A 24,406-nucleotide genomic window follows, 5' to 3' on the forward strand; every position below is an offset into this window, starting at 1 on the left:
AGAGCAAAAACAATTAATCCAACTTTGTCAGGTTTGCTGCCAGGGATAAGCTATTATAAAAGTTAAGCGTCAAGGAAGGGTTTTTCACAAAGGCAGAGACGGGCAACAAGAGCCTCAGGTACATTCTCGGGTTTGTTTACTATGTTTGGACTTGTCACCGTTGGCCATAACACGATCAAAGGTTACTTATTTATCCTAATTACTACATTTCAAACAGTATTAATCAACATGTGATTATAAAAGAATAAAAAAATAAACAAAACAAGTGATACGAGCTTCATCAATATAATTGTCGATAATATTTGACCTGAATACATGGCTCTTGTGATTCGATCATGTAGGTTAAATGCTTATCACAGTGATTTCATTATACACTCCAGTGTAGGCATATATGGTGTATACGAGCATATATGATTACATAGTATATATGTGAGTATATGTCCAGTGTATATAGGTATATATGTCGCAAAAAAATCCACAACAAAATCCAGCTGTCGACTACAAAGGGCACTCAAAGGTTTTGGAAGGGGTAAAATTACTGTGTATTTTGTTAGGGTTGAAAATGATTTTGAAAAGCAGTTTTCATTTTTTGTGTACACAAGGCAGTGTTTTCATAAATGTGTCTAGCTGACATATTGGGGGTTGACATAGTAGTGTAGAGGAATTTGCAGCATGCTTACATATCACACTTGGGCCATTCTCTGGGCCAACGGAGTCCAAACGAATGTCCTGAACTAGATATTAGAATCAGTAATATTAAATAATAAAGGCTGGGCAGGGAGAGTTTTTGTGCCTGTCTTTTTGATTCCAGGAAAAAGGAGCAGATAGAAGGCTGACAAGAAGCAGACGTGAACAGAGAGGATTTGTAAGGAAACAGCATGACTGCCACGTTGCTTCTGGAAGAAGATAGCCATAATAATCATTTGCTATTGTCGCAGTACAAAAACTGCGATGAGGGTCATCCTTTGTGTGAAGACAGATGGTTGATTTCACACAGAGGTCCAGCACTGAAACTTGTAATTTCAACTGCCAAAGCAAATGAAATCTTTTAAACGACAGATATTTCTCCTGTACTTCCTTCTGAAAAAATTTGTACACAACAAACTGGTGACCCCAACCTGATTTTTTCAGTTGGAAAGGAGAAAAGGACAACTGGGAAGGCTCCTGATGGAGTTGCTGTCAGACATCAGAACTAAAGAGACACCTGATTCCGGTCACTCTCACAGAAGGCCTTCAAAGAAACGGCAAGCAGAGCCTGTTTCTATCGAAATCTGCAAAATTGCATACATACCAAATTTAAATGTGAGCGGTGAGTGGTCAAAGTTCTCTCAGTCAAAATGATAAAGTGTTTATATGATATGATACATGCTTTATGCATGAAGTTGGAATTACAAGTTTAGGTTATGGTTAACAAGGAAATTGGTTTTAAAAGCAACTTTAAATTGCTAAATCACGTGATCAAACCTGTGTGTGTGTGTGTGTGTGTGTGTGTGTGTGTGTGTGTGTGTGTGTGTGTGTGTGTGTGTGCGTGTGTGCGTGAGTGGGTGGGTGAGTTGTGAGAGCTCTCAGTGTAGTTTTTTTCTGGAGCGCATGGGTAAGATTTGTTATCAGTTGTTATCATTTAATACATACAGAGTTACTGTAACTGCTATTTGACTTTGTATTCTGAGTTTCCTTTACATTTTTGTTTTCTGTTATCAGTTGGCAGCTATAGAACTAACTGGTATTTGATTTATGTTCATTTTGTGTTCTGATTCTTCTATTGATTTGCCATCAGTTGTTATCAGTTAATACCAGTAGAAGTTAACTGATAATTGGTTTTGTATTCTGATTCTCTCTTAAGTTGATCTCTGATATCGGGAAACAGCTAAAAAGTTAACTGTTTTTTGTTTTTTTGCCTGTTTTGGAATATTGATTGGTTTCAATTGATTTTGTTATCAGTCAGTAATCAACTGACAGCTATAGATTTAACTGTATTTGTTTCTGATCTTTGCAGTTGATCTTATTAATTGAGCAGGTGATCTTAGATTATTTTCTTTTACTGGTTGATGACAAGCAATTGGTCTTGGGGTTGGTTGTTTCGCTTTTACATTTGATCTTAGCCTGATCTTATAATTGATTTAATTGATAACCATTAACAGTTCTAAAATTAATTGCTATTCTGTTTTATTCTAATGATTTTCTTTGATTGACTCTTATCTGTTTCATATGTAGTTAACTGAGTGAGTCAATTCCTAAATTCATTGTCATGTTTGCTTTGTTTGATTCTGAGATAACTACCATTGAATTGATTGTTAAATTAAATCATGCTTTTGTTTGATTCATTTCAAGTATTGATACAGATTCTTTTTGAGTTAATTCGGAAAGTTGAATCTTGACATTTTTGATCTCAACCTTTATTAGTTTAATACAGTTTGTTTGTTTTTGAATTATTTGCCAGCTGGGATGAACAGCTATGATTTTGCTTACTTCAAATTAGAAACATTAAGTTTGCAGTTTTATTTCAGAATTACTTTTTGTCAAATTGAAATCTGCAGTTTCAGGAAAAGAAAAAGAATTGCTTCGTCAGAGGGACAGAGGGAGACATTTATATACACGTGTGTGTGTGTGTGTGTGTGTGTGTGTGTGTGTGTGTGTGTGTGTGTGTGTGTGTGTGTGTGTGTGTGTGTATATATATACATAGGGGAGAGAGAGAGATCATTTTTGTTGCATCTAACATTTTTGTGCAATTTATTTATGTTTCAAGGGGGAAAATTACACTTTGTCATGGAGGCGATTGGCAAAAGCAGGACTCAGATGCAGACTCTCTTAAAGCATAACAGTTTCATTTATTTACTGTGAGAAAAGTGTGAAACGGTTCAACACAAGGCTCTTTATAGTGACAGTCCCGGTTTCAAAGTGAAACTTGATTGTTTGTTCCCAGATACCCTTTCTCCAGACCCTGTTAAATCGCAATTGTCATGGAAAGAATCTCTCCACTGGAATATACACACAGAAAATACAGGTAAGTTTTCCACACAAGTAAATGAATCAACAAAATAAGCACCAGAGCTGGGGTTCTAGTAACTGTTACTCATTTAACATCCCTGCAAAGACTGAATCTCAGCCACTCCCTTGAGTAGTGGCTTTGAGAGGAATCAGGAAGCCACGAACCTGGCACGAGTCCCACTAGGACACACACATTAATTGGATAGTAGAGAGGCAAGGTGGCGAACACGGACAGGGAAAACAAAGAGAGAAGGCAAGATAGCACAAAGAGGATAGAGAGAGCTTGAGACACTCATGATGTAGAGGTCTCAAAAACTCACAAAAACTCATGAATCAAATATGATACACCAACAACAACAATACAACACCACAAATGATAGCCAGAAAATGGGCTGAATTACTTGAATAATTGGACTTTTTTTTGTTTGTTTGTTTTTTTGAGTTTATGTTAAAGTAACAGTAATGTAACCTTTCTTTTGTTTTTGGCCCACAGATGTGAAAAACAGCCGCCCCCCCTCTGTATCACTCTGTGTCACCTTTTTCCTTTCCACAGTCAACCCACAACTTTCCTTTATCCTTGGTTGCTTGAGACTATTTTGATGTTGCTGGCAATAACACGATATCTCCCACAAATATACAGAATAATGTTGTTTTTTCTTTTTCTTGTCTCAGGATTTTTTTTTTTTTTTTTGATTGCTGCTGAAGAGTCTAGGTCATTGAGCAGTATCATCTCAAACCTGTGAAGCTTCACAATGGACAAAAACTATTTGATGGATGACTTTTCTTGAATAACTGAACAGTTTAATGTCTGGGAGACTGCAGGTTTTGATAAATATATATTTTAACATTGCGAGTATTTGTCAGTAATTCTCTATTCTTTCATATTACACATAATATATATATAATATTACACAGAAACATTACCCAGATCTGATATTTAGCATTCTCAGTTTGTTTCTCGTAACACGTGCTTGTTATTAAATACCTTGCTGATGTAACATGTAGTAAAAAATGACACCTACTCAGTTTCAACAGGAAACATAAACCTTTAATGGGATTTCACAAAAAAAAAGTGGCAGTACCAGCACTGCCTGACACTCATAGAAAATGTTTAACCATTTCCTGAACAGTGTATTTAAAAAGATCAGAAAATAAACAACTGGGCATGTGTGTGTATTTGATGTTTTCATAAAAGTATTTTTGTCTCCAAATAGACAAGCTGGTGCTTAATTGACAAAAAAAAAGAATTTTTCATTTTACACTTCAGTTGACTTCTTCCTCAAGCAGCACATCCAGCTTATCCAGCAGCTGTTGTAGTGCAATGTTGTCCTTATATTATTTTCAACTTTCCTAGTTTGGTCCTTACTAGCAGCCACAGATTTGACTGGAAAACATTAAAACCAGTTAAAATTGTTTGTCCTAACAGTGTTATACTGATTTTAACAATAACTGGTTAATATAATTAACCAGTTATTGTTAACACACACTCACTTAACAAAAGATACAAACTGTAAAAAAAACTCCCATCATTTTATAAAGATGCATTGATATAAAACTAAAATAAAAATAAACGTTTTCTTGAACCCTGAATATCATTACAGTAGCTGTAGACTTATCATTCAACGCTGTTTTTTAAAATCCGCAAATGCTCCATCTGCACATCTGAGTGACTAAACGGCACACACGCCTCGCATTGATGTAAAAATAAAATAAAAATAGACCCATTACAGTGGCTGCCCCGTCAGCAGGCTTCATACTGTACAAGAGGACCATGTGCACAGACGACAGCAGACGCTCCATCAGGATACGTACAGTAGTGGCTAAACGACCCACACGCCTTGAAGTCTGGGAGCTCCACACAGAACAACAGGTCCTGCTTTGTTTTTAGCTCGGCTTTTTAGATGTTCACAGTCAATTCTGCACAGTCCAGACCTCCAGGTCTTGTACAATAAAGTCCTCATTTGTGGAGAGAGGTGCATTGTGAAAAGTCAGACTGGAAAAGCTTGAACCACGGTACAGATCAGCATCCAGCCACAGGGCAAAGCCACTCCTAAAGACAGAGAGAACAATAGCACTTTAATATCAGATCTTTGAAAACTCACTGATAGGAAAATAAATAAATAACTGTATAACTTACCCTCCTCCACCGAGCTGCAATGAATCCCAGTTTCCACTCACAAAGTACGAGTTCACCCCACTCCACTTGTATACCTAGATAACAAAGACATAAAAACATCTTAAACTCTGTGCAGATTTCTACAATAAGTGAAATAATTTCATGAAAAATCATCCTGTAAATAGACTAGAGGTAAAACATTAATAAAAGTTCAACTCTTACCTGGAAGTCGGGATTGAAGCTGAACAAGAAGGTTTCTCCAGTACCGTAGCAGTATTTACTGACTCTGAATGGATCTGAAGAAAAAGCCCCAAACACCTGAAAATACACCAAGACACCAGTTTGTTAAAGGAGATGCTGGTAATGGAGGAATCAGTTTCATTTTCTTGGTACAGAAAAGTGCTGGAGACTAAAGAGCAGGATACAAACCTTTTTGTGCATGTCTTTGACCACCAGCAGCACAGGGCTGTCCACCTCAGCCATGTTCCTGTACAGAGTCTTCAGGCTGCTTCCATGGACGGCTGTGCTGTAGACCAGCTGCCATTGATAATCCCGGGTCCTTGCTGGCATGTGAGCAGCAAGCTGTTTGACAAAAGAGTTGCTCATCAGATCATGTCCTGACAAGACTAATGCGTCACTCCATCTAAAATCAACACTGTTCTTCTGCTTGACTATCCACAATTTGCATAAAATTTTACGGTGTGAGCACAACTTCCGGGCAGTGCTGCCGCTTATGTCATAAATAATGACTGTTGTGAAACTGGAAATGGTGAAGCAGAAAATCTTCTAAACAATTGGACGATTTGAGAGGAATTGCCCTAATCACAATTTTCTCAGTTCTTCAGGAGAAAAACTTTTTATAGCTGTGATCCACACACATATATATAAATGAGTGTTATTTACTTTTTCTAGGTGATAGTCATCTAGCAGATGACTCTGGTCAGTGAGGACAGGAAGATCATCATCAACTTCCAGCTGGTACTCGGGCTCTTCTACCTCAGAGGCGTCTGAGCTGCACAGACTCTGGCAGCGTTTGGAGTCTTTCACTGTGATGATCTGAAGGAGGCAAGCAGAAAACGTGTCATCATGTTACACCGCTATCCACTGCTCTCCTTTTATTTGTTATTTGGGAAGTTTTTACTGCATTACCTATATATAAGTTTAATGGCCTTAAGTACAAAGGTTGCAATTCATGTAAAAACTGAGTACATAAACCACAAACAACAGACATATTGAATGGCAACAAAACTGCAATGCATGGTGACAGAACACATTTGAACCTCCACAGAACCTCCTAACACGAATACATTCAGCAGAGTAATCTTACCTCAACATAAGGCTCCATACAGTCACTGGCAATGTAAAGCACCTTAATATTTTCTGCCAGCCGCTTCATAGCTCCTGATTTCCCTGTCAAGCGCTGCTCTCTGCTGTACCACATGTCTGCTAACCAAACTGCCATGAAGGCAGTTCTTATATACACTGGGTTACTTTCCCTTTCTGTCTGCAGGCTTATTGGTCAGACATTTGAGTAGATGTCTGCTGATTGCTCAGCTCTGACAGTGAATAGTTTCTTTTCTCACTAAACAGGAAAGTGAAGCCATGTTCTGGGACGTAGAGGGAAAGAGGATGTCCATATATGGACCCAACAGCCTCAGGGATAACCACCAAGCTCTGTGATTGCACTTACTGTAAGTCACTAAGGAGGGCTTGCTGTGTAAAAATGCCTGAGTGTAAGAGAGCGTGAGAACTTTGGAAGACCTTTGTTTATTATTTCCACATTTAGCTGAGCAGGTTGGTGCAAATCTTACTTCCTAGCTTTTAAAGGTGGGGTTGAGAGGCTTGTTGAGGAGCTTGTTGATTGTTGCAACGTGTTGTTCCACAACCAGTATTTTGCTCTGATTTTCTTTTTAATGATATAATGTGGTTTGCACTTCTTCTTCTTGCTGTAGCTTCAGGTCTCTGGTTACCACTGCACAAAGATAATGTAGAGGTGGTCAACTTTGCATTGCCAAAGGTGCAAAAGTAATTGTACAAACGAACGTCACACTGAATCTAATTATTTTTTTATAAATACTTGGATGAAAATCCTTTACAGTCAATAACTGCCTAATTGTTATGAGTCTTTGATTCAGTGTTTTTCTCTGTTCAAGTTTTAGTTTCAGTATATATATAGTCTTAGTTTCTTTAGTGTTTCTATTTTCCTTGTGTATTTTCCTTTTTATAATTAGCCTCAAGCTCTTAGTTCCTGCTTATAGTTTTGTTTACATTTTGTATTTTATGCCTCCCTTGTGTTTCTCCTTCAGTGTCTTTTCTGTTATTTTAAGATAATCTAAGTATTGTATTTCAAAGAAACATGTTGCATTATTGTTTTGTTTTGTTTTTCAAAATTGTCATTCTTTTTTTATCTTCTGTCTCTTGAGGTGGACATTAGGTCTTGTCTTATCACAGAATGATATGCTGGCTGAGTCAGGTAGAAGGAATTTTACTCAGAAGTGTGGAAGTGGACTCATACTTAGAGCTGCCAGGAGATGAGGTGGAGGAGGGCCAGATATCAAAGAAAGAAGGTGAGAGTTCAGATGAAGGACATACCAGGTTTTGAGCAGCCTGATCAGAGTCAAAATGATGACACCCGAAGTCCAAGGACAAGAAGTAGGGCTGTGAAGTTATGGGATTTGGTTTCTCAGCTATCATACTGGACACCAGCCTGTGAGGGGGAAAAGGAGATCTCCTATCCATGGCAGCCTGCAACATGCATTCTGTTTTAGAGTTCTCATTTTTGAAGGGGCTTTATTCTCCTCCCCCCATCAAGAGATCATTTGTTACTTCGATGGACTGCTTGTCCTGTTTTTATGTTTCATCCTAGAAAATTATCAACGCAATTTCATTATAGTTGAAAGTAAAGTGATAAAGACAGGAGACGTCTAGATTTACATAAATTGCATAAATCAACTGGATAAAAAAGGAATCAAACTGTGTGTATTCAACTAAAAAGCTTTCTTTATCTCCTTCGAGATGATATTGTAATGGCTACAATCTTGTGTCTCCTATATTAGACAGTTCCTCTTCTTATGGATGTTAGGCGCTGTCACACTGTCTCTGCTCAGGGTCCTCAAAAGCTGTCCTCCTCTGAGAAAGCTCAGAGGTGTGACCATCCTCCACCTCATCCTCTGACAGCATTAAAAGGTACTAGGTTGTTGAGTCACGTTGTTTGTTTTTCATTTCCGACACTTGTGTTACACAACTATCCAAGCACTATTCCAAGCAGCCATCACTTTTAATTGGGTCCCATTGACAGTTTTATGGCCAAAGTCCAAAACTACACCGCAGAGCAAAAACAATTAATCCAACTTTGTCAGGTTTGCTGCCAGGGATAAGCTATTATAAAAGTTAAGCGTCAAGGAAGGGTTTTTCACAAAGGCAGAGACGGGCAACAAGAGCCTCAGGTACATTCTCGGGTTTGTTTACTATGTTTGGACTTGTCACCGTTGGCCATAACACGATCAAAGGTTACTTATTTATCCTAATTACTACATTTCAAACAGTATTAATCAACATGTGATTATAAAATAATAAAAAAATAAACAAAACAAGTGATACGAGCTTCATCAATATAATTGTCGATAATATTTGACCTGAATACATGGCTCTTGTGATTTGATCATGTAGGTTAAATGCTTATCACAGTGATTCCATTATACACTCCAGTGTAGGCATATATGGTGTATACGAGCATATATGATTACATAGTATATATGTGAGTATATGTCCAGTGTATATAGGTATATATGTCGCAAAAAAATCCACAACAAAATCCAGCTGTCGACTACAAAGGGCACTCAAAGGTTTTGGAAGAGGTAAAATTACTGTGTATTTTGTTAGGGTTGAAAATGATTTTGAAAAGCAGTTTTCATTTTTTGTGTACACAAGGCAGTGTTTTCATAAATGTGTCTAGCTGACATATTGGGGGTTGACATAGTAGTGTAGAGGAATTTGCAGCATGCTTACATATCACACTTGGGCCATTCTCTGGGCCAACGGAGTCCAAACAAATGTCCTGAACTAGATATTAGAATCAGTAATATTAAATAATAAAGGCTGGGCAGGGAGAGCTTTTGTGCCTGTCTTTTTGATTCCAGGAAAAAGGAGCAGATAGAAGGCTGACAAGAAGCAGACGTGAACAGAGAGGATTTGTAAGGAAACAGCATGACTGCCACGTTGCTTCTGGAAGAAGATAGCCATAATAATCATTTGCTATTGTCGCAGTACAAAAACTGCGATGAGGGTCATCCTTTGTGTGAAGACAGATGGTTGATTTCACACAGAGGTCCAGCACTGAAACTTGTAATTTCAACTGCCAAAGCAAATGAAATCTTTTAAACGACAGATATTTCTCCTGTACTTCCTTCTGAAAAAATTTGTACACAACAAACTGGTGACCCCAACCTGATTTTTTCAGTTGGAAAGGAGAAAAGGACAACTGGGAAGGCTCCTGATGGAGTTGCTGTCAGACGTCAGAACTAAAGAGACACCTTATTCCGGTCACTCTCACAGAAGGCCTTCAAAGAAACGGCAAGCAGAGCCTGTTTCTATCGAAATCTGCAAAATTGCATACATACCAAATTTAAATGTGAGCGGTGAGTGGTCAAAGTTCTCTCAGTCAAAATGATAAAGTGTTTATATGATATGATACATGCTTTATGCATGAAGTTGGAATTACAAGTTTAGGTTATGGTTAACAAGGAAATTGGTTTTAAAAGCAATTTTAAATTGCTAAATCACGTGATCAAACCTGTGTGTGTGTGTGTGTGTGTGTGTGTGTGTGTGTGTGTGTGTGTGTGTGTGTGCGTGAGTGGGTGGGTGAGTTGTGAGAGCTCTCAGTGTAGTTTTTTTCTGGAGCGCATGGGTAAGATTTGTTATCAGTTGTTATCATTTAATACATACAGAGTTACTGTAACTGCTATTTGACTTTGTATTCTGAGTTTCCTTTACATTTTTGTTTTCTGTTATCAGTTGGCAGCTATAGAACTAACTGGTATTTGATTTATGTTCATTTTGTGTTCTGATTCTTCTATTGATTTGCCATCAGTTGTTATCAGTTAATACCAGTAGAAGTTAACTGATAATTGGTTTTGTATTCTGATTCTCTCTTAAGTTGATCTCTGATATCGGAAAACAGCTAAAAAGTTAACTGTTTTTTGTTTTTTTGCCTGTTTTGGAATATTGATTGGTTTCAATTGATTTTGTTATCAGTCAGTAATCAACTGACAGCTATAGATTTAACTGTATTTGTTTCTGATCTTTGCAGTTGATCTTATTAATTGAGCAGGTGATCTTAGATTATTTTCTTTTACTGGTTGATGACAAGCAATTGGTCTTGGGGTTGGTTGTTTCGCTTTTACATTTGATCTTAGCCTGATCTTATAATTGATTTAATTGATAACCATTAACAGTTCTAAAATTAATTGCTATTCTGTTTTATTCTAATGATTTTCTTTGATTGACTCTTATCTGTTTCATATGTAGTTAACTGAGTGAGTCAATTCCTAAATTCATTGTCATGTTTGCTTTGTTTGATTCTGAGATAACTACCATTGAATTGATTGTTAAATTAAATCATGCTTTTGTTTGATTCATTTCAAGTATTGATACAGATTCTTTTTGAGTTAATTCGGAAAGTTGAATCTTGACATTTTTGATCTCAACCTTTATTAGTTTAATACAGTTTGTTTGTTTTTGAATTATTTGCCAGCTGGGATGAACAGCTATGATTTTGCTTACTTCAAATTAGAAACATTAAGTTTGCAGTTTTATTTCAGAATTACTTTTTGTCAAATTGAAATCTGCAGTTTCAGGAAAAGAAAAAGAATTGCTTCGTCAGAGGGACAGAGGGAGACATTTATATACACGTGTGTGTGTGTGTGTGTGTGTGTGTGTGTGTATATATATATATATATACATAGGGGAGAGAGAGAGATCATTTTTGTTGCATCTAACATTTTTGTGCAATTTATTTATGTTTCAAGGGGGAAAATTACACTTTGTCATGGAGGCGATTGGCAAAAGCAGGACTCAGATGCAGACTCTCTTAAAGCATAACAGTTTCATTTATTTACTGTGAGAAAAGTGTGAAACAGTTCAACACAAGGCTCTTTATAGTGACAGTCCCGGTTTCAAAGTGAAACTTGATTGTTTGTTCCCAGATACCCTTTCTCCAGACCCTGTTAAATCGCAATTGTCATGGAAAGAATCTCTCCACTGGAATATACACACAGAAAATACAGGTAAGTTTTCCACACAAGTAAATGAATCAACAAAATAAGCACCAGAGCTGGGGTTCTAGTAACTGTTACTCATTTAACATCCCTGCAAAGACTGAATCTCAGCCACTCCCTTGAGTAGTGGCTTTGAGAGGAATCAGGAAGCCACGAACCTGGCACGAGTCCCACTAGGACACACACATTAATTGGATAGTAGAGAGGCAAGGTGGCGAACACGGACAGGGAAAACAAAGAGAGAAGGCAAGATAGCACAAAGAGGATAGAGAGAGCTTGAGACACTCATGATGTAGAGGTCTCAAAAACTCACAAAAACTCATGAATCAAATATGATACACCAACAACAACAATACAACACCACAAATGATAGCCAGAAAATGGGCTGAATTACTTGAATAATTGGACTTTTTTTTGTTTGTTTGTTTTTTTGAGTTTATGTTAAAGTAACAGTAATGTAACCTTTCTTTTGTTTTTGGCCCACAGATGTGAAAAACAGCCGCCCCCCCTCTGTATCACTCTGTGTCACCTTTTTCCTTTCCACAGTCAACCCACAACTTTCCTTTATCCTTGGTTGCTTGAGACTATTTTGATGTTGCTGGCAATAACACGATATCTCCCACAAATATACAGAATAATGTTGTTTTTTCTTTTTCTTGTCTCAGGATTTTTTTTTTTTTTTTTGATTGCTGCTGAAGAGTCTAGGTCATTGAGCAGTATCATCTCAAACCTGTGAAGCTTCACAATGGACAAAAACTATTTGATGGATGACTTTTCTTGAATAACTGAACAGTTTAATGTCTGGGAGACTGCAGGTTTTGATAAATATATATTTTAACATTGCGAGTATTTGTCAGTAATTCTCTATTCTTTCATATTACACATAATATATATATAATATTACACAGAAACATTACCCAGATCTGATATTTAGCATTCTCAGTTTGTTTCTCGTAACACGTGCTTGTTATTAAATACCTTGCTGATGTAACATGTAGTAAAAAATGACACCTACTCAGTTTCAACAGGAAACATAAACCTTTAATGGGATTTCACAAAAAAAAGTGGCAGTACCAGCACTGCCTGACACTCATAGAAAAACTTTAACCATTTCCTGAACAGTGTATTTAAAAAGATCAGAAAATAAACAACTGGGCATGTGTGTGTATTTGATGTTTTCATAAAAGTATTTTTGTCTCCAAATAGACAAGCTGGTGCTTAATTGACAAAAAAAAAGAATTTTTCATTTTACACTTCAGTTGACTTCTTCCTCAAGCAGCACATCCAGCTTATCCAGCAGCTGTTGTAGTGCAATGTTGTCCTTATATTATTTTCAACTTTCCTAGTTTGGTCCTTACTAGCAGCCACAGATTTGACTGGAAAACATTAAAACCAGTTAAAATTGTTTGTCCTAACAGTGTTATACTGATTTTAACAATAACTGGTTAATATAATTAACCAGTTATTGTTAACACACACTCACTTAACAAAAGATACAAACTGTAAAAAAAACTCCCATCATTTTATAAAGATGCATTGATATAAAACTAAAATAAAAATAAACGTTTTCTTGAACCCTGAATATCATTACAGTAGCTGTAGACTTATCATTCAACGCTGTTTTTTAAAATCCGCAAATGCTCCATCTGCACATCTGAGTGACTAAACGGCACACACGCCTCGCATTGATGTAAAAATAAAATAAAAATAGACCCATTACAGTGGCTGCCCCGTCAGCAGGCTTCATACTGTACAAGAGGAACTCTGAACCATGTGCACAGACGACAGCAGACGCTCCATCAGGATACGTACAGTAGTGGCTAAACGACCCACACGCCTTGAAGTCTGGGAGCTCCACACAGAACAACAGGTCCTGCTTTGTTTTTAGCTCGGCTTTTTAGATGTTCACAGTCAATTCTGCACAGTCCAGACCTCCAGGTCTTGTACAATAAAGTCCTCATTTGTGGAGAGAGGTGCATTGTGAAAAGTCAGACTGGAAAAGCTTGAACCACGGTACAGATCAGCATCCAGCCACAGGGCAAAGCCACTCCTAAAGACAGAGAGAACAATAGCACTTTAATATCAGATCTTTGAAAACTCACTGATAGGAAAATAAATAAATAACTGTATAACTTACCCTCCTCCACCGAGCTGCAATGAATCCCAGTTTCCACTCACAAAGTACGAGTTCACACCACTCCACTTGTATACCTAGATAACAAAGACATAAAAACATCTTAAACTCTGTGCAGATTTCTACAATAAGTGAAATAATTTCATGAAAAATCATCCTGTAAATAGACTAGAGGTAAAACATTAATAAAAGTTCAACTCTTACCTGGAAGTCGGGATTGAAGCTGAACAAGAAGGTTTCTCCAGTACCGTAGCAGTATTTACTGACTCTGAATGGATCTGAAGAAAAAGCCCCAAACACCTGAAAATACACCAAGACACCAGTTTGTTAAAGGAGATGCTGGTAATGGAGGAATCAGTTTCATTTTCTTGGTACAGAAAAGTGCTGGAGACTAAAGAGCAGGATACAAACCTTTTTGTGCATGTCTTTGACCACCAGCAGCACAGGGCTGTCCACCTCAGCCATGTTCCTGTACAGAGTCTTCAGGCTGCTTCCATGGACGGCTGTGCTGTAGACCAGCTGCCATTGATAATCCCGGGTCCTTGCTGGCATGTGAGCAGCAAGCTGTTTGACAAAAGAGTTGCTCATCAGATCATGTCCTGACAAGACTAATGCGTCACTCCATCTAAAATCAACACTGTTCTTCTGCTTGACTATCCACAATTTGCATAAAATTTTACGGTGTGAGCACAACTTCCGGGCAGTGCTGCCGCTTATGTCATAAATAATGACTGTTGTGAAACTGGAAATGGTGAAGCAGAAAATCTTCTAAACAATTGGACGATTTGAGAGGAATTGCCCTAATCACAATTTTCTCAGTTCTTCAGGAGAAAAACTTTTTATAGCTGTGATCCACACACATATATATAAATGAGTGTTATTTACTTTTTCTAGGTGATAGTCATCTAGCAGATGACTCTGGTCAGTGAGGACAGGAAGATCATCATCAACTTCCAGCTGGTACTCGGGCTCTTCTACCTCAGAGGCGTCTGAGCTGCACAGACTCTGGCAGCGTTTGGAGTCTTTCACTGTGATGATCTGAAGGAGGCAAGCAGAAAACGTGTCATCATGTTACACCGCTATCCACTGCTCTCCTTTTATTTGTTATTTGGGAAGTTTTTACTGCATTACCTATATATAAGTTTAATGGCCTTAAGTACAAAGGTTGCAATTCATGTAAAAACTGAGTACATAAACCACAAACAACAGACATATTGAATGGCAACAAAACTGCAATGCATGGTGACAGAACACATTTGAACCTCCACAGAACCTCCTAACACGAATACATTCAGCAGAGTAATCTTACCTCAACATAAGGCTCCATACAGTCACTGGCAATGTAAAGCACCTTAATATTTTCTGCCAGCCGCTTCATAGCTCCTGATTTCCCTGTCAAGCGCTGCTCTCTGCTGTACCACATGTCTGCTAACCAAACTGCAATGAAGGCAGTTCTTATATACACTGGGTTACTTTCCCTTTCTGCCTGCAGGCTTATTGGTCAGACATTTGAGTAGATGTCTGCTGATTGCTCAGCTCTGACAGTGAATAGTTTCTTTTCTCACTAAACAGGAAAGTGAAGCCATGTTCTGGGACGTAGAGGGAAAGAGGATGTCCATATATAGACCCTACACCCTCAGGGATAACTGCCAAGCTCTGTGATTGCACTTACTGTAAGTCACTAAGGAGGGCTTGCTGTGTAAAAATGCCTGAGTGTAAGAGAGCTTGAGAATATAAACTTTGGAAGACCTTTGTTAATTATTTCCCGAAAAAATTATTCAGTAACAAAATTGTTTATAGTATTGCATCTGTATACCACCAGAGTGGATTTTTAAATCCAAGAGTCATCATGTACATCAGCAAAAAAAAAATAAATGTAAAAAGTGGTAGGATTTCAGCAACTCGGGCGCAAGAAAAAAACAATAAAATATTTTAAATTTGCCATTATGGAAAAATACGGTAGTTTTCATGTGCTTTTAATAGGATAATAACTTAAAGATTTTTAACTTTAAATTGTATTTTTTTTTTTTACAGATTTTTATATTTAAAAAATGTATTTGCATGTGTAAAATCAGTGAAATTACCTAATAATTTTGTCCTATACTGTTGTAATGCAATTAATGAGGCTTAAAATTTCAGGAAAGTACTTTTATTAATTGGATTTTACTATGTGATTTTATGTCAGAAATCTTGTACTTTTATTCCATGATTAATGTAATATTATTGTCAGGTTCAGTGCAAGAACAGGATGCAAATGCAGGACTTTCCAGTTAGCAACAGTGAGTTTATTTACAGTGAAATAGAGAACAATAAAGTTAACGGTTTCCAAAGGCGTAGCTTCCTCTGTGGTACTCCCAACTCCTGCACAGTGCTCGTCTGGTGGTGAAACTCCAACACTTGATAATTCCCAACAGCTCCGCTCCCGTGACAAATTCCTTTCCAGGTTCCTATGAAGAAAAACGTGATGATCAATTTGGCGTACTCAAAGACACAAGCAAAAGACAGGTTCACCTCAGAGTCAGGGCTGTACTATGTCACTCATCGATCCAGCGTCAAATGAAGCTCAGCCACACTGTTAAGGGGTGAGCCACACGCGAATAATCAGCAGCAGCCGATTGACCACAGGTGTGGCTGGCTTCAGCATGGGAATTCCTTCTGGCCTGATGTTTGCCCATAAACTGGCTGGACACACACACACACACAGACATACACACAGAAGAAGCAGGGGACCGGGACATGGAAAAACATAACAAAACATAACACATGGGCCAGTCGACTGACAAGGACAAATATGATATGCTTTTTTTTTTTTAAATGTCAAAAAAATTGTCGCTAAACTAAGAAACGAGTTTGGAATTACATGAGTTAACGTTTTATTTTTGATTATATCAGCTGTAAGATGGGTTTGTATAGCACATTTCAAGATAAAAATCACAAAGTGTTTCACAGAAGCTAAAACATAGAAACAAAAATTAACCAAAAGCAAGTTTAAAAAGATGAGTTTTTAGCTGATTTGTAAAGAAGACCACTCAGTCTACAGATCTCAAGCTCAAAGGAAAAGAGTTCCAGAGTCTGGGGGCCACAATGCCAAAAGCTCTGTCACCTTTCGATTTCAGCCTTGTGTGCTGGACAACCAACAAGCCCTGATCACATGACCTCAGGGACCTGCTGGGGAAGTGATAAAAACAGGAGCAAAGCAGAGATTTAACATGAGCATCCAAAGTCAGAGTTGAGTCAAAAGTTACACCAAGATTCCTAATAGAAGATTTGCCAAATGTAGCAAGAGGACCTAAATTTTCCATAACCTTGGGCAAACAATTATGAAGAGCACATACAAGGACTTTGGTTTTCTCCTCATTAAGTTAAAGAAAGCTGTCAGCCATCCAACCTCTGATAAAGTCTATGCACCTATGCAAAATCTGTAACTTGGAAACATCTTGGGGCTTAAAGGAGATATACAACCGAATTTCATCTGCATAGCAGTGATAAGAAATGTCCTTAAAAGTGCTCAGAAGGTGCGGACGAGGGAGTAAATACAACAAAAACAGCAAAGGCCCCAATACAGAACCTTGTGGCACAGAATATGCAAAAGAAGTAGAAGAAGACATAAACTTAGAGGTAGCCAAAGAAAAGGATCGTTCACACAAATAAGATGCGAACCAATCAAAGCAGACCCAGATAAACCCACACAGTGTCTCAGCCTATCTAGCAAAATGGGATGGTTGACAGTATCAAAGGCAGAGGTCAGGTCCAACATCAAAAGAACAGAGCATTCTCCTGCATCACATTTCATCAAGGTGTAACTGGAGACTCTAAGAAGTACAGTTTCAGTAAAGTGAGCTGTACGAAAGCCAGACTGGAATTTTTCCAGAATGCTGTAGTCATCCAGAACAGCTATGAGCTGGTTAGCCACAACCTTTTCTAAAGTCTTAGTGATGAATGGTTGTTTTGAAATTGGTCTATAACTGCTAAGCAGAGAAGTGTCAAGCTTGTTTTTTTAAACTGTGGGTGAATGACAGCATGCTTACAGTAAACAGGGACCTGACCAGAAACCAAAGAGGTATTGATAATTGTAAGCTCACAGGGAACCGATAGACTGAAAGACATTTTTAAACAAAGATCCAGCTAAAAATATAAAGAGAGCAAGAGGATGCTTTCATTGAAGTAACTAATTTGACAAGCTCAGGTAAGGACACAGGTAAAAATCTTTCTAAAATAACAGGCCTAGCTTGAGTTGGAGCAGACAACAGAGACAGAGAAGGAGAGATACTGTTCCTCACATTACTAACTTTTTCAACGAAGAAAGAAAATTTTTTAATCTAATCTTCATTCCATGAAATTGGGACAACAAGTGGAGCAGGAGCAACAATATCACTAATGGTGTCAAATAGTACCTTGGGGTTACCTCTGCTCTTTGAAACCAAGTGTGTTAAATAAAATGAAGGAGATGAACATGTAAATGAGTTTTCCTCCATAATTACTCAACTTTCCAACAGGGAATCCTGTCAATTATCCAGGTGGGCGACTTTAAAACAGGAGCTAATCTGGTTTTGATTGTCTAAAAAAGAAAGACAATGATTAGTAAAAAGATTTGTTAGTAAATCAACATCTTTATAGGAAGGTAGATAGGCTATTACTCCTTTACGATTACAAGGCAGTCTGGGCAATGAGCTATCAGAACTTTTTCTGTAATTTCACAGATGTATTGTTTACAAATGAAGCCCAAATAGTCACGCTGACAGATTTCTTTCATTATGTTTCATTATTTATGTGGTAAAACTGAGAAATGCTATTGAAATTGCACTTCTTTTCTTATATTTAGATATCACAGGGATCGACTGTGTAGGTAAACTTTTTTCCACTGACAAAAAGGGGATTTTTACTGGTCGGGCCTACTTAAGATCAAAGTGCGCTCTATGTGGCAGCTGATTTAAAATGAGTTTGACATCCCTGATCTTGGCTGAGCTAAGATCAGGTAACTGAAAACAAAAGAATAAATGGAAAACCAACATTTGGCAATCAAGATTTCTCATGTGAAATAAGTCAGAATAATACGGAAAGACTGATATGGGACTATTATCTCATCGACTGAGATGACTTGGCTAAATATAGAGAATCATAAGTGGGTATGTGAACACTCTGACGTCTGACATCAACACCACAGCTGATAAAACACACTTGATAAGGGAGACTTTTAAAATTTAGCTAATGTTCCAGTAATAATGATAATACACACTTTGGCCCACAGATCTGAAAAACAGTTCCTCCCTCTGAGCTAAGTGTGAATTTTACCTTTTTTTCAACAGTCAAACCACAATATCTCTTTCTTCTTCTGTTGCTTGAAACTATTTTGATGTTGCTGGAAATGAGACTAAAATTTCCACAAATATATTTTACTACAAAACTGTACAAAATGTTTTGGATTGATAAGATTTCTTAAGTATCTGAAGTTTTTATGTCTGTGAGACTACCAGTTTGATTTAAATTTTAAACATGTATTTAGGCTTCTTCAATCGGAAATATTTCCTTGTTTATATTCATTCATAATTTTGCATGAAAGCTCAGCTTCCGATTAAAATAAGGAAATCACCTAAAAATGACACACAAGGTTTAGTCCCTTCGTATTCCTCATAGCAAGTAACTAACTCAGTGATGTGGTGAAAGTGCGTATAGTAAAAAATGACACCTCTACTCGAGTATAACAGGAAACACAAACTTTTAATGTGATTTCACAAGAAAACAGTGGCAGCGCCAGCACTGCCTGACGGTCATATACCATTTTTTGCCATTTCCTGAACAGCGTATTTAAATGCACAGATGATAAACATCTGTCTATTTGACGTCAAATCCATGTGTTTGACGTTTTATTCAAAGTGTTTTTCACAGGCTGGTTGCTTCATTTACATAAAGCTGAACATTTTTCAGTTAAGGTCCCTTCTTCCTCAAGCAGCACATCTAGCAGACAATCAGCTTTTGTAGTGCAATGTTGTCCTTATATTACTTTCAGCGCTCCTATTTTGGTCCTCACTTACATGGAAAATGTTAAAACCAGATCAGCTGTTTTTGGTCCTACCAGTGTTACAGTGATTTTACTATTAAATACTTAATTTAATATGACAACACATTGACACTTCAACAAAGATGCAAACTGTAAAAAATCCTTTTAAAATCATCTTTTTATAAATATGCATTGATGTAAAAATAAAATAAAAATGGATTCTTTCTTAAATCTTGAATCTCATTAGAGCGGCTGCAAACTTTTCATTCAATGCTGCTCTCTTTAATCAGAGAGAAAGTCTAGGAGGTCTTTGAGCTTCAGGTGCCAGTTACTGACTGGGCTTAGCACAGAGGTGCTGGTGAGCAGCCTGCAGCTGAAGTGGCATGACCCTAAACTACACAATTACAGGGAGGCACTCATCTTCAATAGGCACAGCTCCAGCAGGCAGAAAGCCCGAGAGCCCCGTCAGCAGGCTTCATACTGTACAAGAGGAACTCTGAACCATGTGCACAGACGACAGCAGACGCTCCATCAGGATACGTACAGTAGTGGCTAAACGACCCACACGCCTTGAAGTCTGGGAGCTCCACACAGAACAACAGGTCCTGCTTTGTTTTTAGCTCGGCTTTTTAGATGTTCACAGTCAATTCTGCACAGTCCAGACCTCCAGGTCTTGTACAATAAAGTCCTCATTTGTGGAGAGAGGTGCATTGTGAAAAGTCGGACTGGAAAAGCTTGAACCACGGTACAGATCAGCATCCAGCCACAGGGCAAAGCCACTCCTAAAGACAGAGAGAACAATAGCACTTTAATATCAGATCTTTGAAAACTCACTGATAGGAAAATAAATAAATAACTGTATAACTTACCCTCCTCCACCGAGCTGCAATGAATCCCAGTTTCCACTCACAAAGTACGAGTTCACCCCACTCCACTTGTATACCTAGATAACAAAGACATAAAAACATCTTAAACTCTGTGCAGATTTCTACAATAAGTGAAATAATTTCATGAAAAATCATCCTGTAAATAGACTAGAGGTAAAACATTAATAAAAGTTCAACTCTTACCTGGAAGTCGGGATTGAAGCTGAACAAGAAGGTTTCTCCAGTACCGTAGCAGTATTTACTGACTCTGAATGGATCTGAAGAAAAAGCCCCAAACACCTGAAAATACACCAAGACACCAGTTTGTTAAAGTAGATGCTGGTAATGGAGGAATCAGTTTCATTTTCTTGGTACAGAAAAGTGCTGGAGACTAAAGAGCAGGATACAAACCTTTTTGTGCATGTCTTTGACCACCAGCAGCACAGGGCTGTCCACCTCAGCCATGTTCATGTACAGAGTCTTCAGGCTGCTTCCATGGACGGCTGTGCTGTAGACCAGCTGCCATTGATAACCCCGGGTCCTTGCTGGCATGTGAGCAGCAAGCTGTTTGACAAAAGAGTTGCTCATCAGATCATGTCCTGACGGACTAATAATAATTTTTTCAATACTTTCAGAGAAAAACCTCTGATGATTGTGATCTGCACCAAATGTCCAGCTAGTTTAATGTCAAAGTTAGTTTTACTAACTTTTTCCAGGTGGTGGTCATCTAGCAGAAGGCTGTGGTCGCTGAGGACAGGGAGAACATCGTGGTAACTGAGTTCTTCTGCCTCAGAGTCGTCTGAGCTGCACAGACTCTGGCGGCGTTTGGAGTCTTTCACAGTGATGATCTGTGAGGCAAGCAGAAAATTGCAAAGATATATTCATTGTCATCAAACAAATTCGCTCCCTGCTTACTGTCACAGTAATACTCACTGCTGTTGCATTTTTGTTACTCAAGAAAAGTTTAGGGGCCTTGCATATTAAAAAGTTTTGATTTATTTAAAACTGAGCACAAGTACCACAATAACTGAACTACTGGATGACAACAAAGCAGCAAAGTATGGTGACAGAAAAACATTTGAACCTCCACAGTAACTTCACTGCACTTCCTAACATGAATACATTCAGCAGAGTAATCTTACCTCAACATAAGGCTCCATACAGTCACTGGCGATGTAAAGCACCTTAATATTTTCTGCCAGCCGCTTCATAGCTCCTGATTTCCCTGTCAAGCGCTGCTCTCTGCTGTACCACATGTCTGCTAACCAAACTGCCATCCAGCAGCTCTTTTATATACACTGAGTTACTTTCCCTTTCAATGTCTGAAGTGTTATTGGTTGGAAATCTTAGCAGACATTTGCTCATTGGTCAACTCTGACAGTGAACAGTTTCTTTTCTCACTAAACAGGAAAACGAAATCTGGGTTAGGTTTGTAGAAGGAAACAGGATGTCCATATATAGACAGAGGGCATTCCCACAGCCTCACTTTTAACTTTTAACAATAACTGCCAACAAATTTGTCAGGCCACCACCTATTATAAGGTTTATGCCACAGCCGCACTAAATTAACAGTATTGGTAATTAACAAAATCATGTTTTATGTTTCTGTAATTGTTAACCTACCAGTATGCGCAAATGAATAATCCATAATATGAATATTATGTATATTTTTTAGAGCTAAAGTATAACTATCCATGAATATTCAAACTAAAAAATATTTGGGGTTTTTTGTTTTAATGAAAGGTGGTTTAAAAACATTTTTAAGCACCGTAAGAACACCTGAGCATCAGAGAGCTGATTCTTGGAGTGTTCTGCAGGGTGTGTGTTTAACCTTCGAGATATACTAATGTGTGTTTTTGTGTATATCTTACCTCCCACTTTTTAGCGGCAGTGTTGATGGGCTTGCTGAGGATCTTATTGATTGCTGCGATGTCCTTCTCCACAACCAGAATGTGGTTCTGATTTTTGTCTTTGATGACGTAATGCGGTTTCCACTGGTTCTTGACGCCTTTGTTGCAGACCTCCGGTGACCACTGCGCAAAGAATGTGTAGAGGTGGTCAACCCTGTAAAAAAAATTGATAAAATTTAGGGGTTTTTAGGTTACCAGTATACTTATATAGCTGTAGATGGTTGACTTCTTATACCTTAGATAAAGTTTTTAAAGGGTTCCTGAGATCAAGTAAAATGCTAAGAAGCACAATGACATGGCAATATCAGAAAACTAAATAGTTACTCATACTGAATAACAACACAGGCTACATTTTCTCCATTTTCCATAGAAGTTAAAATATAATAACAACTAAAAGAAAGCCTCTGCAATCTAAGATGTACCTGGAAATAAACTGCAACAGTTATACTTGTTTTAAACTTTTTGAGCAATTATCATCTTTGAGTTAATCCTGGAACATGTGTGGGAATGAGAAATCACTATTTCCAACTGTCCATGTTGGAGTCTGCTTTGTCTACAGTTTCAATCAGACATGACTGACAGTTCAGAAATCCCCTCTAGTCTCTTCCATCCCTCTCTGGTTTACCATGCCAGACTCTTTGCTGCAAGCCAGCAAACTCTTGAAAGGAAATCTCAGTGACTCAATGACTAAGACTGCTTCCTTTGGTTCAACGTATGTCACAATGTATGCATCCAACATAAAAAACACTCATTTCAACATTTTCACATGACAGTTTCTTTTTGCATGCACTTGAAATCTGACGTGCAATCAAAATCTTTTACGTTTCTGCAGTTTTAAGTGCACGTTTACTTCTTTGAATTAGCTGAAACTAACTAAAGCTTTGTCTGATTCAAATGCAATTAGCACCACCATAATCACCCAGCACCCAGCATAACAATGCTCAAAGATATACTGATTTGTTCTACTTACTCTCCAACGCTATATGCAACTCCCATGGCTGAATGGAGATGAATGTCCTGATAAAAATCTCTTAAAGAAGCAGTCAGGACTCTCAGCGCTGATGAAGCGTTTGAACTGTAAGTCTCTGCCATTCCTGCTTTTTATATGAGCAGGACAACTGCTGAGCCAAGCTTCAGTGAACATTAACCCTCCCACTCCCTCTTCACACAGCTTACACGGGCTGCACGTATTCATGCAGGGATTACACAACAGCGCCTGAAAGCCAAAGCTAGTGATACATTAGCTTGACCTGCTCTGCAGCTCTACCATTAAGGTTAGCAGGAGCACAGCTGAATTCTGTGTCAAAGCTGAGATGTGGATGAGTGGTGAATGACACCACTATTGCACTTTTCAGTCCAGTACATTCATCTTACAGCTACACTTCATGAGAGCTTTGCAGATGAAGATTTTAAAGAACTAGTGCAAAATGATCCAGAACATTAAAATGAATCATGCATAGCAAAGTTAACACCAGATACTGAAAAGCTCCTTATGTGTAAATGCATCACTAAAACAGTTAAATTATATATAAGAAATTATATATAAGAATATGACAGTGGACAAGGACTTTCTTGCAGCTGGCTCGCTCAGGTTTCCTTTGAACAATATAAAAGGGGAAATGGTCAACGGCTTGGCATCAAATCAGGAAGGATGAGGCCATAAAGGAAGGTGGTCTGTAGAAAACACCCAGTTAGAACAGGGTTATTGGGTTTACGCTACCTCAGTACATTTTTATATTGAATGACTTGATGATTGCAATGACATACATCTGCCTGCACCTATCATTTGAGAGGTTTTTTGTTTTTTTTTTATCTTATCCTTCCCATTTCTTATAAGACTGGCATAAAGTCTTAACAAAAAGGACCTCAACTGTAGTATTGACCATTTAGAAAAGATGAGTTTTCAGTGCTGACCATTTAGATTAACAAACAAATGTTTCAAGGGCCCCAAATGATCTGAACACACTGAGCTGTTGATTCAGTAGTCCAATTTGTTCAGAGCTGAGTTGAGCTTGTACTTTCCAAATAACTTCACTTTCTTGACCAGATTTTTCCACAATTTTCTTCAGCAATAATGACATAGGTTTGTTCATGTTCAGCCAAAGAGGTCAGAAGATTA

The 24,406-nt window shown here is 38.0% G+C and overlaps 3 protein-coding genes across 4 annotated transcripts; all 3 read right to left on the reverse strand.

Annotated features, from left to right (window-relative positions):
- Positions 1-3,976: 3,976 nt before the first annotated feature.
- Positions 3,977-6,566, reverse strand: LOC146377349 (TLD domain-containing protein 2-like). The gene is made up of 6 exons (XM_084945080.1): positions 6,432-6,566; positions 6,008-6,160; positions 5,534-5,686; positions 5,327-5,422; positions 5,126-5,199; positions 3,977-5,038 (listed from the first exon to the last, which is right to left on the reverse strand). Exons 1-6 carry the CDS (start codon positions 6,564-6,566, stop codon positions 4,900-4,902), a joined length of 750 nt encoding a protein of 249 aa, XP_084801206.1. The 3' UTR covers positions 3,977-4,899.
- A 5,838-nt stretch (positions 6,567-12,404) lies between these two features.
- Positions 12,405-14,947, reverse strand: LOC146377350 (nuclear receptor coactivator 7-like). The gene is made up of 6 exons (XM_084945057.1): positions 14,823-14,947; positions 14,399-14,551; positions 13,925-14,077; positions 13,718-13,813; positions 13,517-13,590; positions 12,405-13,429 (listed from the first exon to the last, which is right to left on the reverse strand). The coding sequence occupies exons 1-6, from the start codon at positions 14,934-14,936 to the stop codon at positions 13,291-13,293; spliced, it is 729 nt and encodes a 242-aa protein (XP_084801183.1). The 5' UTR covers positions 14,937-14,947; the 3' UTR covers positions 12,405-13,290.
- Positions 14,948-19,212: 4,265 nt separating this feature from the next.
- LOC146377351 (nuclear receptor coactivator 7-like) lies at positions 19,213-23,824 on the reverse strand. Of its 2 annotated transcripts, XM_084944806.1 has the most exons (7): positions 23,258-23,824; positions 22,249-22,441; positions 21,085-21,225; positions 20,789-20,941; positions 20,582-20,677; positions 20,381-20,454; positions 19,213-20,293 (listed from the first exon to the last, which is right to left on the reverse strand). In XM_084944806.1, exons 1-7 carry the CDS (start codon positions 23,377-23,379, stop codon positions 20,155-20,157), a joined length of 918 nt encoding a protein of 305 aa, XP_084800932.1. In that variant the 5' UTR covers positions 23,380-23,824; the 3' UTR covers positions 19,213-20,154. The 2 variants fall into 2 exon arrangements, with proteins under 2 accessions (XP_084800932.1, XP_084800933.1); XM_084944807.1 differs by lacking the exons at positions 22,249-22,441; positions 23,258-23,824 and adding an exon at positions 21,520-22,230.
- Positions 23,825-24,406: the final 582 nt, after the last annotated feature.

The sequence above is a fragment of the Perissodus microlepis genome, chromosome 11 (genome assembly GCF_051167445.1).
Source record: "Perissodus microlepis isolate ML-2025 ecotype Zambia chromosome 11, ASM5116744v1, whole genome shotgun sequence".
In the NCBI taxonomy this organism is placed as follows: Eukaryota; Metazoa; Chordata; class Actinopteri; order Cichliformes; family Cichlidae; genus Perissodus; species Perissodus microlepis.